Below are 18369 nucleotides of genomic sequence, written 5' to 3'. Positions count from 1 at the left end.
CAGAGAGAGAGAGAGAGAGAGGGAGAGAGAGAGAGAGAGAAAGAGAGGGAGAAAGAGAGAGACAGTGAGAGCGAGAGAAGGAGAGAGAGGTAGAGAGAGGGAGAGAGAGAGGGAGAAAGAGAGAGAGAGAGAGATAGAGACAGAGGGAGAAGGAGAGAGATAGAGGGAGAGAAGGAGAGAGAGAGATAGAGACAGAGGGAGAAGGAGAGAGATAGAGGGAGAGAAGGAGAGAGAGAGATAGAGAGAGAAAGAGCGAGAGAGAGAGAGAAGTCTGGCTCCACTGTAACAATTCAGTGCTTCTGTTGACCCACGCCTACCCAGTGCCTTAACGCACGACTGCGGAGCATGACCCTTCATGACCCTCCCTGACACTCCTCCAACGCTAAAGCCCTCCAAACCTCAGCCTGACCAGGGCCTTTATTCTCTGGGCTTATGTACACTGACAGCACTCCCATTTCATAGCAAAACCGTTGCACTGGACACTGAAGCCTTTTGTGTATTATTCTCATCCATTCCCACAGGCTAGCCCGAGCCACAGAGCCTCTCTGTCAGTGGGAAGAGCAATAACAACCAGAAGGCGGAGATTAAACTAGAGAGACAAGGCTCTTTAGAAGGAAAAATTACAGCCTTCCATCTTTAGGATTTGCATTTTTAAGTAGACACCGTATGTTAGCTCATGCAAAATGCAGACAGACAGACAGACAGACAGACAGACAGACAGACAAACAGATAGACAGACAGACAGACAGACAGACAGACAGACAGACAGACAGACAGACAGACAGACAGACAGACAGACGGACAGACCAGCAGGCAGGCAGGCAGGCAGACAGACAGACAGACAGACAGACAGACAGACAGACAGACAGACAGACAGACAGACAGACAGACAGACAGACAGACAGACAGACAGACAGACAGACAGACAGACAGCTGAGGGAAGGTGTCACAGTAGGAGAGCCAAACCCCCTTTAAATGAAAAGCTGGACAGGAAGACGCCCATCCCCACCACAAACACACACACACACACACACACACACACACCCTCACACACTTGGGAGGTTGGCAAAACAAACAACCCGACTCTGGATAATGCAGGTGTCACACGCAAGAAGATTATCAACCCACGAACACAGGCACCTGGCCTTCTGTCAGATAAACCTGCTGACCCTAATAAGGAACTGTAGAAATAGCCACACTTGAAATAGACCGACATCAACTGTTGTGGTCTGCCTCTTGTGTTGACGTGGTTGCTGAACAATGTCTGCAGCAGTATCTTCTTGTGGTCACAGTATTTCTGACATCTCTCTCTCTCTCCCTGGTCCAAAAGCTAACTGCTCCACTGCACTCTCTCGGGATCTTTACACTTTGTGCGACTAAGGGGGAAAAAACACGTTTACTATAAGCAATGCGAGAGAGATAGAGAGAGACATAGAGAGAGAGAGATAGAGAGAGACATAGAGAGAGAGAGATTGATGGAGAAAGAAAGAGAGAGAGAAAGACATAGAAAATTGTAGAGGTGTTTCTCTGACCCAGACACCCTCTGTTTATCACACGGCTATTTTTGAACGTCTAAACACAGTTCAGTCTCATTCACACTCAACCCCCACCCCCCACCCCCGCCTTAAAAATAAATATCAACTATCACCCTCCCGAAGGCTTCAGTCAGTGTGCTTCAGTGTGTGTGTGTGGTGGTTGTCACTGGGAACACGCACCCTGAGGCTGGGATGTTTGTGGAGCAGCAGGCCTTTCCACCACTTCCAGAAACGGACGGTTCCACATCCCGTGACTCTCAAATGTTTGAGTCACCATGCCCCCAAACATGCACAACGCTCCCATGCGTTCCCCCTCGGAAAACGAACTACACTGCAAACTCTCCGAACCGTGACCGACCGTGTCCCATGAGAGGCTGGTACGACAGGCTGGAAGGCTCCGTGAACACTTCACATATGCTGTATTCAAATACGCGGTGTTCACATGTGTTGTGTTTACATGTGTTGTGTTCACAGTGGAAAGACGTTTTGGTGGGTGTTAGTCGAGGAAAACGAACTAGACAGCAAACTCTCCGACCGTGACCATGTCCCATGAAAGGCAAGTACGACAGGCCATGTAATACTTCACATATGGTGTATTCAAATACGCGGTGTTCACATGTGTTGTGTTTACATGTGTTGTGTTCACAGTGGAAAGACGTTTTGGTGGGTGTTAGTCGAGGAAAACGAACTAGACAGCAAACTCTCCGACCGTGACCATGTCCCATGAAAGGCCAGTACGACAGGCCATGTAATACTTCACATATGCTGTATTCACATACCCGGTGTTGTGTTCACATGTGTTGTGTTCACAGTGGAAAGACGTTTTGGTGGGTGTAAGTCGAGGAGGAAACTGGCCCACCAGGAAATGCTGAGTGAGTTGCTCACTGTGAACACCTCATCATTCGTGGGCTGTGGGTCCTAGTGGTTCTGTGGGTCCTAGTGGTTCTGTGGCATTGCTTAGAGAGGATACGGGCCCATGACCTCACCCCCTGGTTACTGGTAAACATGTACAGCAAGGGCTTCTAAAACCTCAGGGCTGTTTTCTGGTTTCTCACCATGGACTGAAGCAACAGAGCTCTCCCTTGATTTAAGCTTCAGGGACAAACACATGGTTCAGTCAGTCCTCTTTCAGTTTTTAAATCATTAAGTGTTCAGTCAGCCCTCTCTCTGTATTTAAACCATAAAGTGTTCCCTGAGCATCAGTGGTATTCAAGTAAAATATAATGTAACTAGAGATTCCTTCTAAATATTTGTTTGCCATTTCAGTTTACCCACATCCTGTTGACAAGAGGCTTTTTATTTAACTACTATTATATTACCAAACATATTCAGTATACTGAACAAATAATAGAAACTGCTGAAGTTGCTGGCTGAAGTTTAATCTGGGCTGCTGTGCTGTTACACAGCGATTGCATCAGTTTCTCTCCTGTTCGACCCCCCCCCACCCCCACCCCTCTGTAACGGTACAGTTGTACAGCCCCTCCAGCCACCAGAGCCAAACTACCCAGAGCGGCCTCCACAGTGTGTGTGTGTGTGTGTGTGTGTGTGTGTGTGTGTGTGTGTGTGTGTGTGTGTAAGAGAGCAGGGGATTGGAGCAGAGAGAGAGGGGGGAGAGGGATACACAGAGGAAAAAGTACATGAGTCCAGTGTGGAGTGTGTATATGCCATATAATGTGTTTATGTGAAACAGTGTATGTGTAATGAGCGTTAATGAGTATGAGTGTGTGTGTGTGTGTGTGTGTCTGTGTGTGTGTATTGGGTAGTGGTGGTGGTGGGGGTGCTCTTTGGAGACCGGTGGGTCAAGAGGAACAGAGGGCAGCCGTTGAAAGCGAGTCCCACAAGAGGCTCCTAACGGACATCGGCTATCCCCTCGGATGACATGAAGATTAGGTCATGGGAACTGGAGCGGGAACGCTAAGGGGGGCACGAGAGGGAGGGCAAGAAAGATGGTAAGAGAGAGTGGGAAAGGTGAAGAGATAGAGATAGAGATAGAGAGAGAGAGAGAGAGACATAGATAAGTCATACATCAGAGGCTTCTACGCCAGCTGCTCAATCTCCGTGGCCACCAGTGTGCAGATCGGGTTACAGGAGTCGTCACGGCCACCCACACTCTGTGCTCTCTCCTCCAGGGGATGGTGTGGTAACATGGCACACCATTCCTCCTCAGATTCACTCCGATTTTAGGCATGTTTAAACTCAAACCCCATCTGACAACACAGCTAGGCGCTTCTTATCACAGACAGCGCAGTTCAAGGAATTTCAAATAGTTCCAACGTGACTTTTTATGGGTCATTCAGTTGAGTGTTATGGGGCATAAATGTATGGTGAAACAATCTGCAAGGAATTTATTCTTAATCAGCGCATACCCAAGTTAAAGAGTCGAATTAGCCGCGGTGGTACAACTGCGATTCTATGACATAAAGAGCACATGCTCAGACCAAGCATGTTCATACTGCCCTCTGTTGGCAGTTAAGCTAACAGCATTTTCACTGAGGCCCAAATTATAATGAATGTTCCTTATTTGTATTCACATAAAAAGAATTTCCTGTTCTTTTCATTGTAGTTATTGTTCATCAGAGTTTTTTTTTTTGAGGGGGGGATTTTAGCTTGATTTCACTAAACGTTTCTTTGCTATTCTAACTTTTAAGAGGAAGGGCTACTCAGTAAAATGTATTGAAATAATATTTATCACACATTCTCAAAGATAATTGAACTAATTTAATGCACCCCACACATTATTGGAAAAAATACAAACAGCTTCTTAAGAAGCGATCCAAAACCATATTTACAGAAGGAAAAAAAAAGGTGGTAAAAACTTTGAGTATTCCTTTTTACAGACAGCTCTGAGATCTAAACGCGCTCGGAGGCATAAATGGCTGCTTTGCATCCTGCCTGGATCACGTTCTTCAGAAGCCAGAAGCCAGGGACCTGTAACATACACAAACCAGTCAAGTCAAAACAAATAAGTCAAGACCACTTCTCTAACAACGCTAGTATCGTGTCATTTACAGTAATTCACTGAACTTTGCAAAATCAAGAAAGGCGGCAGACGGAGTAAAGCCTCAGTCTGCCTGTAATAAATGGCTTCTTTACTCTCAAAGGAATAACCTTCAAAGTACGGAGGCACCAAAACCAGAGAACGAGTATGAGAACTTACATTTGTGTACCGAATACCGATACGAGTACCTAGTTATTTGCCTATGCCGGTGTTCTATCAGTTTCTCCGACCCAACTGTTTCAGATAGGGCAACAAAAAAATGACAGAACACCTCCTGACCGCAGCCTTCAACACACAACTTACAGTTTCTGCATCATTTGCCAGTCCAGTGTCGTGATGTTCCATTTCATCGTCACGGAATTCCACTATCATCTGTAATAGAACCGAAGGAAGAGAAGTTAAAATTCTACTGTTTATTGCAAAACATCTGTGTGGAACACAAAGACCACCTCACTGATGTTCTGTCACCGGGGAGATTTCACCCCAGCGCGTCTCGGAAAAGTGTGGGAACTGATAGTTCTTTTAGAATGCAATAAGCATTAATCATTACAATGAACTGAATTTTTTTTTTACAATATACGTATGTACGTATGTATGTATGTATGTGTGTATGTGTGTATGTGTGTGCTTATGTATGTATCTATCTATGTATGTATGTATGTATGTATGTATGTATGTATGTATGTATGTATGTATGTATGTATGTATGTATGTATGTATGTATGTATGTATGTATGTATGTATGTATGTATGTATGTATGTATGTATGTATGTGTGACCTTTCCATCTATTTCTATAACAAGCAATGAAAGGGGATGTATGAAATTTGAAAGACATTAACAGCTACACGATCACAGTGTTTCTTATGCTCCATTCTCTTGTATCTGCAGGGGATTTCTCTAAAAGACACAATCTCAAGATTTTAAGAATATCCTTTTGTGGGTGTCCCAGTATCTGAAGTCTTCTAATATTTGTTTAAACGATCACACCATGATAGACTTTCCTTCTCTAAACATGACCTGACACCTTACCATCTGAAGCGTACAGTTCAATTATACATAATTCATGCCTCTGTCAAGCCGGTCTAAAAAAAGGAAGACTGATCCCAATTTGCAAACTTGGGCTGAAAGTGCTAACTGAGCTACAGCAAATACAGATGAATAGGAATGCTAATAGAAAATGCTGATGCTAATCCATCACTCTGTCCATATCTGTGTTATTTACCTCACATATCTGAAAAGAAAGGCTACTTTATCAGACTTGCAGCTACTAGCATGGTTGCACTTAAAATGTGTATAGCTTAAAGTTTCATTTAGAGTTTTGGTAAAACAGATTTTTCAATACAAGTAGTAGTTTGTAAGAAAGAGCTTGGTGATTTTATCATACTGTTGATCTAAGGACCATCTGGAAAATCGAATGTACAATGTATTTTTCACAGACGAACGCTCAAACTGATGGTAACACTGGTGGTAATACTGTCCTGTTTGTGCTGAGACTGTTAGCTCACCTTTAAGAGTTCAGTGTATCTATCTGGGTCAACCTCCATCAGGGCTCTGATCTGGCTGTTGTAGTGTTCAGAGATGCTCTCCTCTACAGCCACCGTGCAGGCCATGGCCCCCTCCTTACCCAGCAGAGCAGACGCAGCACCTGAGAGTACACACACACCACACCACACCACACCACACCACACCACACCACACCGACCAACCGACAGACAGACAGACAGACAGACAGAGAGAGAAAACGAGAAACATTGACAGTTAAAATTACATTTTAATCCTGTCTTTGCATTATGTATTTCCTTTAATCTGATGCAACAAAAGTATGGCAAACAATATGGTTATGTATAGTATGTAGGTATATGGCTTTGGTAAATAGAGTGCTCAGTAATGATTTACCTAGTGCAAAGCCGGCACAGTTCCACAGGGGGAGAAGGGCAGTTGGGCGTACTCGGTTTTCAGCTAGGACCTCGTTGAACTTGGCCAAATGCTTCTTTTCCTGGTCCCACATTTCCTACCAAGACAGGAGTATCTAATTAACCATGCTATTCATTACAATGTAGGAGTCAAGATCTGCAAGTTAACAATTAAAGTTATAACTAACTCCCCAGGTTTATTCTACCCGCTGGCCTATTACATCCCAACACCCAGTTAAATTAACTTCTATGATCTTGTAATTTACTACCTTTAGTTTCATCACAGTTGACTGGCAGATGCATGAAGTAGGCATTCTGTGTTTATATTTAAAACGAGGTAAACATCTGTTTACCAACTTTCCCATACTGCCAGACAGGAGCTGTCTGTCTAGTGGGGCACTGTTATGTAGGTTAAGCTCACAGTTCCAGACTGTTTTAAACATCATACCTGGATCAACGGTCTGATCGTCGATCTGCCAAGCACAGCCATCTGACCGGCATAGATGCGATTGGCCCCGTACTCCCCTGCATGGTCTACTCTCAGCATCCGGTCCAGCATAGCTTTTTCCTTGGGGTCACACGTTGGTGGCACCACAGTGTATTGTCGTATACTGGAGACCACCACAGCCGCTGTGATATTGTATAACATAAACATTTCGTCGGTTAAAAAACGCCTGTATGTAGCTAGTCGACATTTTTTATCAGCCACTCACAAGAAACTCAGTTTAGCCTGTAACCCAAAAACACATGCATGTACAGATTGTACAGATGTACACCAAGACCCTGCATTTATCTGTGTTAAACGTAAAACACATCTGGATAGGCCTACTGGATACTTGTAACATATTATAATTAATAATAATAATGAATGTTACATATTATTATTATTAATAATAATGAATTGTATTTATATAGCACACATAACAAAGATAACAAAACACATATAACAAAGAAGTCTCAAGGTGCTTAACAAATAATTATAAGTCGAAGACGGTTAAATAGAACGCAATCATATTGATCTGCGTTACTTGTAAGCGTCCTGAGAATGAGGAGAGGGGGTGTGCGCCAAACAGGCAGTTATGAAACTGAAATAGGGGGTAACGTTATTACAAGTAGGCTACGGTAAGTTGCTGAGTAAACCTCATTTGCTAAGCCTTCTCAATTAACTCATCCTTCATTTGCTAGGAGAATGAAGCCATCGGCTGTTCTATTGAGAGGTTTACAAGTTAGATAACTTACCCAGGCTTGTTACTAAATCACGTACTTGGAATAACGTTACCCCCAGAAGATTGGTTAAGTAAGTAACCAGTTAGCTCATTATTGCCTTACCTGCGTTATTCAAACAAAGCTCTCGTGATATCAAAGGTGCAAGAAATGGTAATGTGCAAAGCCGAGGTTTCACAATCCCCTGCATTATAGCAAAAAGTGTGAAAACTCTAGACAGGTGTTGAATGTCAAATCCTATCCTTTTCCATCCAAGTCGCGCGTGGATGACGTGCGCAAAACTCAACAGAACTGTGCCGTCAGTCATCATCAATCATGATATTAGGCTATATTGAAAGACGCTGCTAGCTTAATGGCGGATGAAAAAACATGAATAAAATATCTTTTAAAAAAATCATTTGCATCACAGTTTGTTACCCAGTCACGGTTGAATTTTTCTAACATAGTGTTGACATCTCTGCGTATCTGAATGCACTTTCTGTCCTTTATCCATAGGTGGCAGTCTTTTACCAAAACTGAGCGACCAGAGAAACCAATGCGTACAGAAAACACATGTTATATGACCAGATTTAAAGATGCGGTTCGGTTTCGCAAAAGGTTGTTAATATTTGAGCTCAACAGCCAATCAAATTACACCCCTCTCTTTCTCTAAACTCTAAAAACGTGTAGTGGCTCAATGTCCAAGAGAAAATAAAAAACTCAACATTAAAATATAAGCCTAAGGTGTGCTTCATAATGACATAATGTTGCAATGGGATGTTGCACCCACCCTACTAATCATCAATACACCCACCCTACTAATAATCAATACACCCACCCTACTAATCATCAATACACTCACCCTACTTATGATCAAAATTAAAATCAAATTGTGTGAGTAAATGTTAATATATGAATGGTCTGGTACTTACTTCAACTTACCTTTGGTAAATAAATTGATCCTTTAATCTTGTGGGTTTGCAATTTAAAATGAGGACTTCAGCAATATTATTGACCAAATTATTCTGAGTATTCTCCAATTATGACAAGGACTTGTGAGCAAAGTAGCCTACTCAAGACGAGAAGCATATATGGGTAAGTATGAATGAGCCTGAATAAGGCAATTTTAAGAGTGATAATGGAAAATATAACCTAACCGTGTTTAAAAGATACTGTACAGAAGCCGGTACACATTTTGGGCCTCTTTTAAAGCTTTACCCTGGCTCATTCAATTGTAAACACCATTCCACTGAGAAATGTCATTGAAGGCCTTTAAATCCCTGCCAGTGTAAATTGCTATCAAGTTTTCCATTACACTGTAGCCTACCATGTGCATACCCACATGATGATGATGGCGATGATGATATTCTGTCGTAACTGGCCAATGCCACCCCCCTTGACCTACATACAGCATTGTTGTTTACTTGGATTATATAAACTCAAGGTGTTGACCACAGAGGAAACACAGCTCTCTGTATAATTCTGCGCCGCATTGTCTTGGACAGCCTCGTTGTCGCTGGAGGCAATTATGCTGAACGACCTACAATGTTATTGGACGGCCTGCTGTGTGTATTGAAGTGACCCAGGGTGTTTCACTTGGACATTGACCATCCCACCAAGGTCCAAAAAGGGAAAAGAAGGGTAGCCACAATGTCAGTCTGGTCTGACCCGTGGTATGTCAGGATCTGCTTGTTGCTTGTGTTATCCAATACGGCCCTTGTCTCCATAGGCAACGCTCTTCTGAGCAAACAATAGAATTTGTGACTAAGTTTGTCGCTATGTGATAAACAACCCAATCAGGCACTGCCCTGCGCCGGCGGCAGATCATTTTTACAACTTGGCAAGGCAGAGAAGAATACTGCTATCTTTGCCAGCGTGACCCATGACGGTGTGTCTGACAGTGTGTCTGAGACTCCAATGAAGACTTGTTGAAGCACATCAGTTCTTTAAGCATATTAGACCGTAATTATCTACAACCAAGGCCCCATCTGGAGACTCAGTAAATTGCGGTTTTCCTTTGAAGATTCATTTTTCCTGGTCCCATACTTGAAAGTCATTACTGTATAAAGACAATGTTTCTGCTTTAACATTAAGAGGCTCACAGTCCAAGACAATAGACGTTTGCTTCATTATGGTATGACTCCACTCCAAGTTGCAATGGGAATCCCATTTACTTACCATAATCCTTTAAATGGACTGTTTTATATAAAGAAAACATTATATTAGGATCTACCTCTTATCCAGCTGGTAATTTTCCTTTATTACCTCCCAAGAGCCTTTCAAGTAGACTCCAAAAGTGGCAAGCACCTGTAAATACCCCTGTTAATACCCCCTATCTAAGATGGCTGAGAAGCTTCCATCAGCTCTTTGTGCCGTAATAAACGGTTTGTCCATCCAAAAGAATTATTTTCTTAATCTCTCGCCTTTCTCTTTCTCTCTCCCACCCCCTCTTTCTCTCCTTCTTCCTTCACCGCCCTATTTCTCTGTCTCTCTTTCTCTCTCCGACCCGATAAACACTTCGTCTACCCAAGAGCAGAATCCTTAATCTCTCGCCTCTGCAGCCCCTACTGTTGTGGCACCGCGTCTGGGTGGAGCAGATTTCCTTAACTATGTGTTTTCTCAGGAAAAAAACACTGCACTGCACTGCCATGCACCAAAGCGATCCAAGCCTGATGACATTCCCGAGATGAATTGCTCCGGGAAAATAATAGGAGACGGCACCCACGCATTGCCGCGCTGGCCCAGGCGCTGATTAGCACAGTTCATCTGGGGACTCAAGATGATGCTCTAGTTGCCTGTGACTGTATGATGCTTGCGTGTTTTATTCATCAGCCCTGGCCTGGGTGGACGTGAAATTAGTTTTACATTTATTTATTAGGGTACCACCCAAGTGGAGGGAACCATAGGAAGTGAAGAAGTAAGCAGAAAATGGCATCCAAAAATGCAGGGGCCAGGCGAATACATCTTTATTACCATCAACTACAAATTGAATTGAATTGAATTGCCCACAACACTTGCCGGAGTGTTTTCTTGTGTATTTGTGAGGGTGATTACTGACGACCAGATGAGGAGCTATAGACTCCCCTGGATACGGCCCCTCTACACACACTCTCCCAGCAGAGCCTGAGGGGGAGAGACACATGTACCCTACCTTATCTTTAGGCACCTTCTTTGAATTGACACAGGACAATAAATCTAGGAAAAGATGCAAAGTAGACCCTTTTTTTTTGCAGTTAGCCCAACTGACACATGAAGATACAGTTCCTCTGTGGGAAGTACCATCTTGCCTGGCACATTCCCTTCCTTATCCCCTTAATCTCTCCCCATCTATTTTTCCTGTCTGTCGTTTTATTTTCGCCCTCTCTCATACACAATGTTACTACCTATCATTCTGTCTTTCGCCCCCTCCACTGATCGATCTGTCTGTCTATCTTTCCCCCCTTCTTCCTGTCTCGCTTCTATGTCTTTACGAAAGTCTTTCCTTGTCCTTCCCTGTGTCTTTGTTGACTAGGTGATATGGATACAGAAAAGGGTATTGGAAGTGAGGTCTAAAGGATGAGGATTTACAAGGTCACGGGCAGGAATGAGAGGATTAGTGTCGGAGAGGATATGAAAGAGCCACAGCGCTTTTACCAGGATCGAGACTGAGATGTCACACTGTGGGCCCGCTTCCCGGACATGGATCAAGGGTAGGCCCAGACTGTGTGCGTGCCAGTGGGGAACTTCCTCTCAGAGAGCCCCTTAGTCCAAAATCATGACATATCGTACGCTATCTCTACTGGGAAAACAAGTTATTCATTATGTTACGTATAAACCCTCAGATCTGCCATGTGAAGTAGACCAACCATCAAATCAAATCTGATGGATGTACAGTACATACTACAAACTGCAAAGCAAGCATCTGCTAAATGAAATACTCAAAAATATAATAATAATAATAACAATAATATTATACCATATAACTTCCCTTGTTTCCACCTCCACCAATAATCCTACTGACCACATGATGACACTGCAGACACACTTCCATCTGGATGCATCTTGTGTTCACCAACAGGAATGCCGTAAGTGCCTGTAAACAAAAAGAAGAAAAAGTCAGACACATTTCTTGTTTTCTTTTTTTAATCCTTATTTTGTTGCTGAAAAGATTCTGGCCCGGGTTCCTCTGCGGAGCGGCTATATTTGCATCCCGTCTGAGAATCCGAACGCAGAAATGAAAAATGACACCACTATTTTGACTAGACTGTTTTTTTTTTTGGTTGCCACCGCGGGAAAGGCCAAAGGAAGTGTAAGTGACCGGGGCTAGTGCACCACGGCTTGGCAGTGCCGTCCTTTCCAAAGCTCTCGTCTGACGGAGGTGCGGGCAACTTCCTGCGGCTACCCAGAACCAGCCCCACCACATTGCTGCCATGGAGACGGTAGGCGTGGCAACGGGCCAGATGGCAAGCTCCAACCACATCTGCTGAGTGTCTCTCGTCCCGTCCAATCTCTCTTTCTCTCTATCTTCCACCCCCTCTTTCTCCCTCTCTCATCCCTTCTTTCTCTCTGTCTCTTTCTCCATTCCCCTCTTTCTCTCCTCCTCTGTCTCCCACTCTTTATCGCTTTCTCTCTCCAACCCCCCCCCTCCTTCTCTCTCTCTCTCTTTTGGTCTGTCACTCTGTCTAAGACATAAAAATAACTCAGAAAACGTTTGTTTATGTGTGACAACTGTTGTGTCTGCCTCTCTGCATTTATCCATTTATCCTTCTGAACCCATTGATTCCGTTATTAAGTCTCTTGCATCACTGGTTGTTTACACTTTTGGAATGAAACAGTGCAATCTAGAATCCATCTGGTTCACTGATTGTTTCCGTAGATTAGAATTTGATTAGAATTCTGATTAAAACCCTTTGATGAATCATTCTTTATTTGACCCACCTCTTTAACGGTTACCTTTATATAGCTGTTATCACTTTTTGGCAGTTGTCTCTTGGTGTGTAGGACCTCACATATCGAGTAATCTCTCCCCATCTATTTTTCCTGTGTGTTGTTTTATTTTCGCCCTCTCTCATTCACAATCTTACTACCTATCATTCTGTCTTTCGCCACCTCCACTGATCTATCTGTCTGTCTATCTTTCCCCCCTTCTTCCTGCCTCTCTTTCTTTGTCTTTACGAAAGTCTTTCCTTGTGCTTCCCTTTGAAAAAGAGTAGCTCAGGAGAGCCCTTTTCTGAGAGTATATTTCTCAACGTGTTCAGTGTTTTGGTGGCCCTCACAGACAGACCAGACTGAGTTGTCATTGAGGCCTCTGGTGTGCAAAGCCTAGAATTTATTTCCGAAGGCAGACAGTATTTAAACCTTCCCTCAGTCCTGAAGACTGGGTTGCGATCCCGCAGAGAAACCGTATGGATGGTCCATATGAAGCCGTGTCTGTGTGTAACAAAGCTAAGGTAATTACAGTAGGTCCCTGTGGTAGAGGGAACATGAACTGAAACATTAAGGGCCAGCAATGTACCATGAACAGCACACGTCCACATAGCCCTGTCCACACACAAACTCCTCCACACAGCCCTGTCCACACGTCGTCCACATAGCCCTGTCCACACACACACTCCTCCACACAGCCCTGTCCACACGTCGTCCACATAGCCCTGTCCACACACACACCTCCACACACACGTCCACACAGCCCTCTCCACATAGCCCTCTCCACATAGCCATGTCCACACGTCGTCCACACAGCCCTGTCCACACACACACCTCCACACAGCCCTCTCCACATAGCCCTCTCCACGTAGCCATGTCCACACGCCGTCCACTCAGCCCTCTCCACACAGCCCTGTCCACACACACTCCTCCACATAGCCCTGTCCACACACACTCCTCCACATAGCCCTGTCCACACACACTCCTCCACACAGCCCTGTCCACATAGCCCTGTCCACACACACTCCTCCACACAGCCCTGTCCACGCGCGCTCCTGACGTCGTCACTTGCTGCCTTTGTGTTTTCCTGGCAGAGTAAGACGAATCACCCAAGTGCGTCCACAGCTTTCCCCTCTCGAGCGGATGCTACCAGAACTGTCGTTCAGATGTAGCATTGGGAGTTTATCTCTCACCTAGCTGCACTTGAAAACATCCATCACACTGCTGGCAAATGTGTTGCTGTATGGAGCTGGATATCTACTGCGGGGCACACGCGAACGTTGAGCAGCCATACTTTCCTCCCCTCCAGTTTAGGGTAGAGCAGGCAAAAAAACAAGTGCTGGCTTTGTTTAATTTCCTTCACGTTATCCTAAAATGTGACCTATATCCGATGAATTCCAAACAGAGGGTATGCAGGGAATATTTGTTTCAACGTCTTATCGTAGAGGAGCCATAGTTAGATTTCAGACCACAATAATTACTGTTGTCAAGTCGTCAGCGCCTAAACAAATCCCCAAATGTGTGTGGGCCAAGCAGAACTCCCTGTAATCGTCACAGAACCATACATTGTTGTCTGACAGAAAACACCCAATGAAGCCCTCAATTTATTTCTGAGTACAATTAGTTTGTCTCTATCTTTTCTGCATAACTCCTTATCTTGTGTCTCTAAAATGATGGTTTCATTACTGCTGCCAGTTATAGAAGCCACTGGCTAAGAGCAATGATCAGCGTTTGTCTCCATAGGGGTCCCGGCCACAAACCATTTGGCTTCACGCAAGGGGATCAGATGGTAATTTAGACGTTCCTCAGAATCTCCCCAACAGGATTGGTCCATAGAGCAGGGTCATAAAGGTCACTGACAGTTGCACCTGGGGCAGACAAGGGTCAGACCTACATGAGAGTCAACCTCATCATGAGGTGCTAAATAACCTCCCTTCATTTAGTTATGAACGACTATGTCAATGTGAGCGTGTCTTAATAACAAAGTGGCACGTTTCCGTGTGATTGAAAATGCACAGCGTTAAAATAAAGACTAAAACAGCAAGCATTGTGTCACCCTTACAAAATAATTTATATGGGCTGCATAATACTGTGTTATTGTCACCAAGTGTCATTTATTCCACATTTTTAATCAAAACCAACATGTTCTCTTTACTGTCCTGTCCAGATGGTTCGATTTTGATGACTTTTTTTTCTTTTTGGACGGAGTATAAAACTTTCCATTATGCCGTGAAATCCCCTGTTTGTTTTCTAGACAGTCCACTGTGCTGTCACATCCACTAATGGGAAGGAAAGCAGCTCCACAGAGTCCTACAGCACTGGTCCTGGATCTGTTAGTAGTCACAGTGTTTTACACGTTTCTCGTGCGACACGGTTCAAACAGGTCGTGTTACCGTAACTAGCTTATTTATGTGTCCTCCGAGACCGAGTGAGTGAGCTCAAGGTATGCTCATTAAAGAGCCAAAGAGAGCGCTAAGAGAACTCTATGGGATTGCACAAACTCTAACGCTGGCCCACATGCCCCACTGTGCTGCAAACACACACACACGCGCACGCACACACACACACACACACACACACACACACACACACACACACACACACACACACACAAACACGATACACTAACACAATACACAAGGCTAACTACACACAAACACACACACACACACACGCACACATACACACACACACACACACACACACACACACACACACACACACACACACACACACACACACACACACACACACACACACACACACACACACAGATACCCAAACACAAACACGATACACAAGGCTAACCACACAAACACACACGTCTACGCACACGCACACACACATACACACACGAAACACAAGGCTGACCACATACAAACACACACATTACACACAGACATACACACACACTCAATCACACTGTCCAGTGATGGTGAAAGAGCATGAACTTGTGGCATTCCTCATCGGAGTGACAGCGACTCTTTTATCAGGTAGTACTCATCTCCCCTACTCCAGGGCTGCTTCAGCTCACACGTGTGTGTGTGTGTGTGTGTGTGTGTGTGTGTGTGTGTGTGTGTGTGTGTGTGTGTGTGTGTGTGTGTGTGTGTTTGTGTTTGTGTGTACTTACGAGGCAGTGAGAGTGGAGTTGAGCGGAGACCAGGCGCAGTGGAGAGCTCACGGGGTCCAGACCTCTTCTGACCACTAGCCCCCCCCCCCCCCCCCCCCCCCCCCCCCCAATCCACAGCCCCCAGCGAGACCCCCACACGGACCCTCACAATCTGATGGCAGGCCTGTCATTCTCAGCCAGGTGCTGGAATTATGGCGGGTGCATTTCACAAGTGTGTCCCACAGCACAGTGGGACTCCTGATTCATCTACTACAGTCATCTGACCGGTACATACCTCGAATTGTGTCTTACTGGTTTTCACCAAAACACGCCAAGAACAAATGACTGTGCTGTACTTGCCACAAATATATTAAAAGGGAAAGTTACCCTACCTGTGGCATTGAATATCACACTGGCATATTAAAGTAAAGCCAGTCATCAGGAACATGTGGAACTTAGAAAGGGCCCCAGTAATTAGTTTAAGTGATGCCCACCAGGTTCAAAACTGTGTAATAGTACTATACTGTATAAGTGGATTAAGACTATGAGCAAGAGGTTTCAGGGGGATATTTAAATTGAGTGTCTTTTTTAAATGGTCTATTAGATAGATAGATTAGGTACAATTTAGATAGAGAAGTCTGGCCTTGTATGTTTCTTGATGGGAGGGGCTTCAGTGAAGGGCGGGGCATGTAATGAAAAGGGGAGGGGAAAGTCCAGAAAGAGTTGTTGAGGGAGGGGGTAAAGGAGGGGGAGGAGAGGAGGGGAGGGGAGAGGAGAGGAGAGGAGACGCTTGCAAGTCTGGATGTGCTCTCCTCTTCGACAGGGGAGTGTCTGTGGTGCTTTGACCACAGCACACGTGGGTGACCGAGACAGCGAAAGAGAGTGTGGGTAAAAAAAAAAAAGAGGAAAAAAAGAAAAAATATCTTCCACCCACCTTTAGGGGGAAGAAAAACCTGGCAGCCCAGCACTCAAAAACAAGACAACCAGACAAGAGTTCCAGAGAGAGAGAGAGAGAGCTTACAAAGTAGCCTGGCGTGTCGTCCTCACTGAAGCATACAGAGTCTGACTCACGGGCTGTCACACTTAACACTGTAACACCTCCACTCTAGTGCCTCCACACACAGTGTTGGTGAAACACTTTCCCTCACACACACTCAGACATACAGTAAAGCACACACACACACACTCTCGTACACTCACATAGACACACACACACACACACACACACACACTGTTCTTGCATGCTGAGAAAGGCAGCAGAGTGGCGTTTCTCTGGGAAGCAGGGATTTACTCTGTTGAAGTCGGGAGGGAGACGTGAAGCAAGCAGCGAGCCTTGGAGGAAGAGAAGGACCCCTGGATGGATGCCCTCTGCAGTCTTAGTGGGCTGGACCCTCTCTGGGTAAGTGCACTGAGCCAGTGGTGTAGTGGTCCCTGGAGAAGTGGGTATACTCTTTAATTTTTTCAAGCAGCCCATGGACAGCACAGGATAAACAACCGTTTTGAGAAGTGGGTATACGCAATGGTGACTGAAAAATAAGTGGGTATACTCCGTATACCTGCGTATACCCTGGACTACACCACTGCCCTGAGTGGAGCTCAGATGGGCAGAGGAGAGAGTGGATGGGAGAGGAGTGTGGCTATGCTTTATTTTTTAAACTTAAATCGATTTGTGGGAAAGCATTTATTTGGGTCAAATAGAGAGAAAGACATCGATGGAAAGTAATTTAGAGGCTTGGAAGATTTATGTGAGGTTGTAGATTGCTGGAAAGTTCAATAGGCTCTGTGTTCAAATAGAGAGAAAGACATCGATAGAAAGTAATTTAGAGGCTTGGAAGATTTATGTGAGGTTGTAGATTGCTGGAAAGTTCAATATGCAAAGTGTTTAGGCTACGGCTCTGTGTTCAATTAGAGTGGTGTAGTCAGTCTCGCGGGCCGCTGTTTGTTTGAACAAACTTGTCAAAGGATGAGTTACTTCATGGCGCAAGAGCATACATGTGTTTGTGGTGTGTCAGATCGATTCTCAGAAGTGGCAAATGTTTTTCTCTCCGCTGAATCGACTGGCATGAGGGCATGAGTCACAGATTTCTCATCTAATGATTCAATGACCCTGGTGAACCAGACTTCATGCTGCACCCGCGGAGAGAACCACAGGTGGTTGTTACTTATCTAATCCAGGACCTCCTAAGAGGAATCCAACAGAATCTCCAACCAGTCCCATAAGAACCAGAGTTAACTGCGAGCATTGTTTCCTCTATGAAGGTTTCCCTTGGAGTGAAAGCTGCACTCCACTAGATGTAGTCTGGCAATCTTGGCAATCGGTAGCACACTTGGATGCGTGTCAGGGATAGTGTCATTGTTTTGAGTAATGAAATCTAAATCCATTTTTTTTTTTTGTGTGAAATCAGAAGGTGCTGTGTTGCCCTGTACTTTAGACCCCTGACTAAATGAATGATTCATGCCACCCTTGGCCAGTGGAGAAGTTAATACATCAGGGATTAACCCCTAACCGCTCCACTTGTTTGTGACGCTAAGGAGTTTTCTAACAACCTAATGCCATCATACATTAATTCTCGCATGGAGCTGCAAGCTGACTGCAATTAGAGGCCGACTGCATGGCTGTGAACGTGTCACATGGGTGTCCTCCGTGCCGTGGTGTCCATGCCTGCATTCTGCAAACGCACTCTGAATGCAGGGGACCAGAGAC

The 18369-nt window shown here is 44.7% G+C and overlaps 2 protein-coding genes across 2 annotated transcripts in view; one reads left to right on the top strand and one right to left on the bottom strand.

The window, feature by feature from the left end:
• Nucleotides 1-4239: 4239 nt before the first annotated feature.
• LOC308379050 (5-demethoxyubiquinone hydroxylase, mitochondrial-like) lies at nt 4240-7922 on the bottom strand. Its single transcript, XM_080856102.1, has 6 exons — nt 7778-7922; nt 6897-7078; nt 6432-6546; nt 6041-6180; nt 4837-4905; nt 4240-4463 (listed from the first exon to the last, which is right to left on the bottom strand). Exons 1-6 carry the CDS (start codon nt 7860-7862, stop codon nt 4386-4388), a joined length of 669 nt encoding a protein of 222 aa, XP_080712228.1. The 5' UTR covers nt 7863-7922; the 3' UTR covers nt 4240-4385.
• A 9100-nt stretch (nt 7923-17022) lies between these two features.
• LOC308379686 (multidrug resistance-associated protein 1-like) overlaps nt 17023-18369 on the top strand; it is a gene marked incomplete at both ends in the record, with an annotated part of 33842 nt that continues 32495 nt past the window's right edge. The window contains one exon of the mRNA XM_080856925.1: nt 17023-17064. Within this exon, the coding sequence (XP_080713051.1) occupies nt 17023-17064 (42 nt within the window). The remainder of the gene's footprint in view (nt 17065-18369) is intronic.

This window comes from Sprattus sprattus, assembly GCF_963457725.1.
Source record: "Sprattus sprattus genome assembly, chromosome: 18".
Classification (NCBI taxonomy): domain Eukaryota; kingdom Metazoa; phylum Chordata; class Actinopteri; order Clupeiformes; family Clupeidae; genus Sprattus; species Sprattus sprattus.
This window is presented reverse-complemented; position numbering and strand designations above follow the sequence as displayed.

Bases quoted from the DNA above. Each gene is read 5' to 3' on its own strand.
- LOC308379050 (XM_080856102.1), bottom strand. From the start codon at position 7,862: ATGCAGGGGATTGTGAAACCTCGGCTTTGCACATTACCATTTCTTGCA. The intron at 7,079-7,777 runs GTAAGGCAATAA...ACAATATCACAG, and splicing joins GCTTTGTTTGAATAACGCAG to CGGCTGTGGTGGTCTCCAGT. The intron at 4,906-6,040 runs GTGAGCTAACAG...GTTCTATTACAG, and splicing joins GATACACTGAACTCTTAAAG to ATGATAGTGGAATTCCGTGA.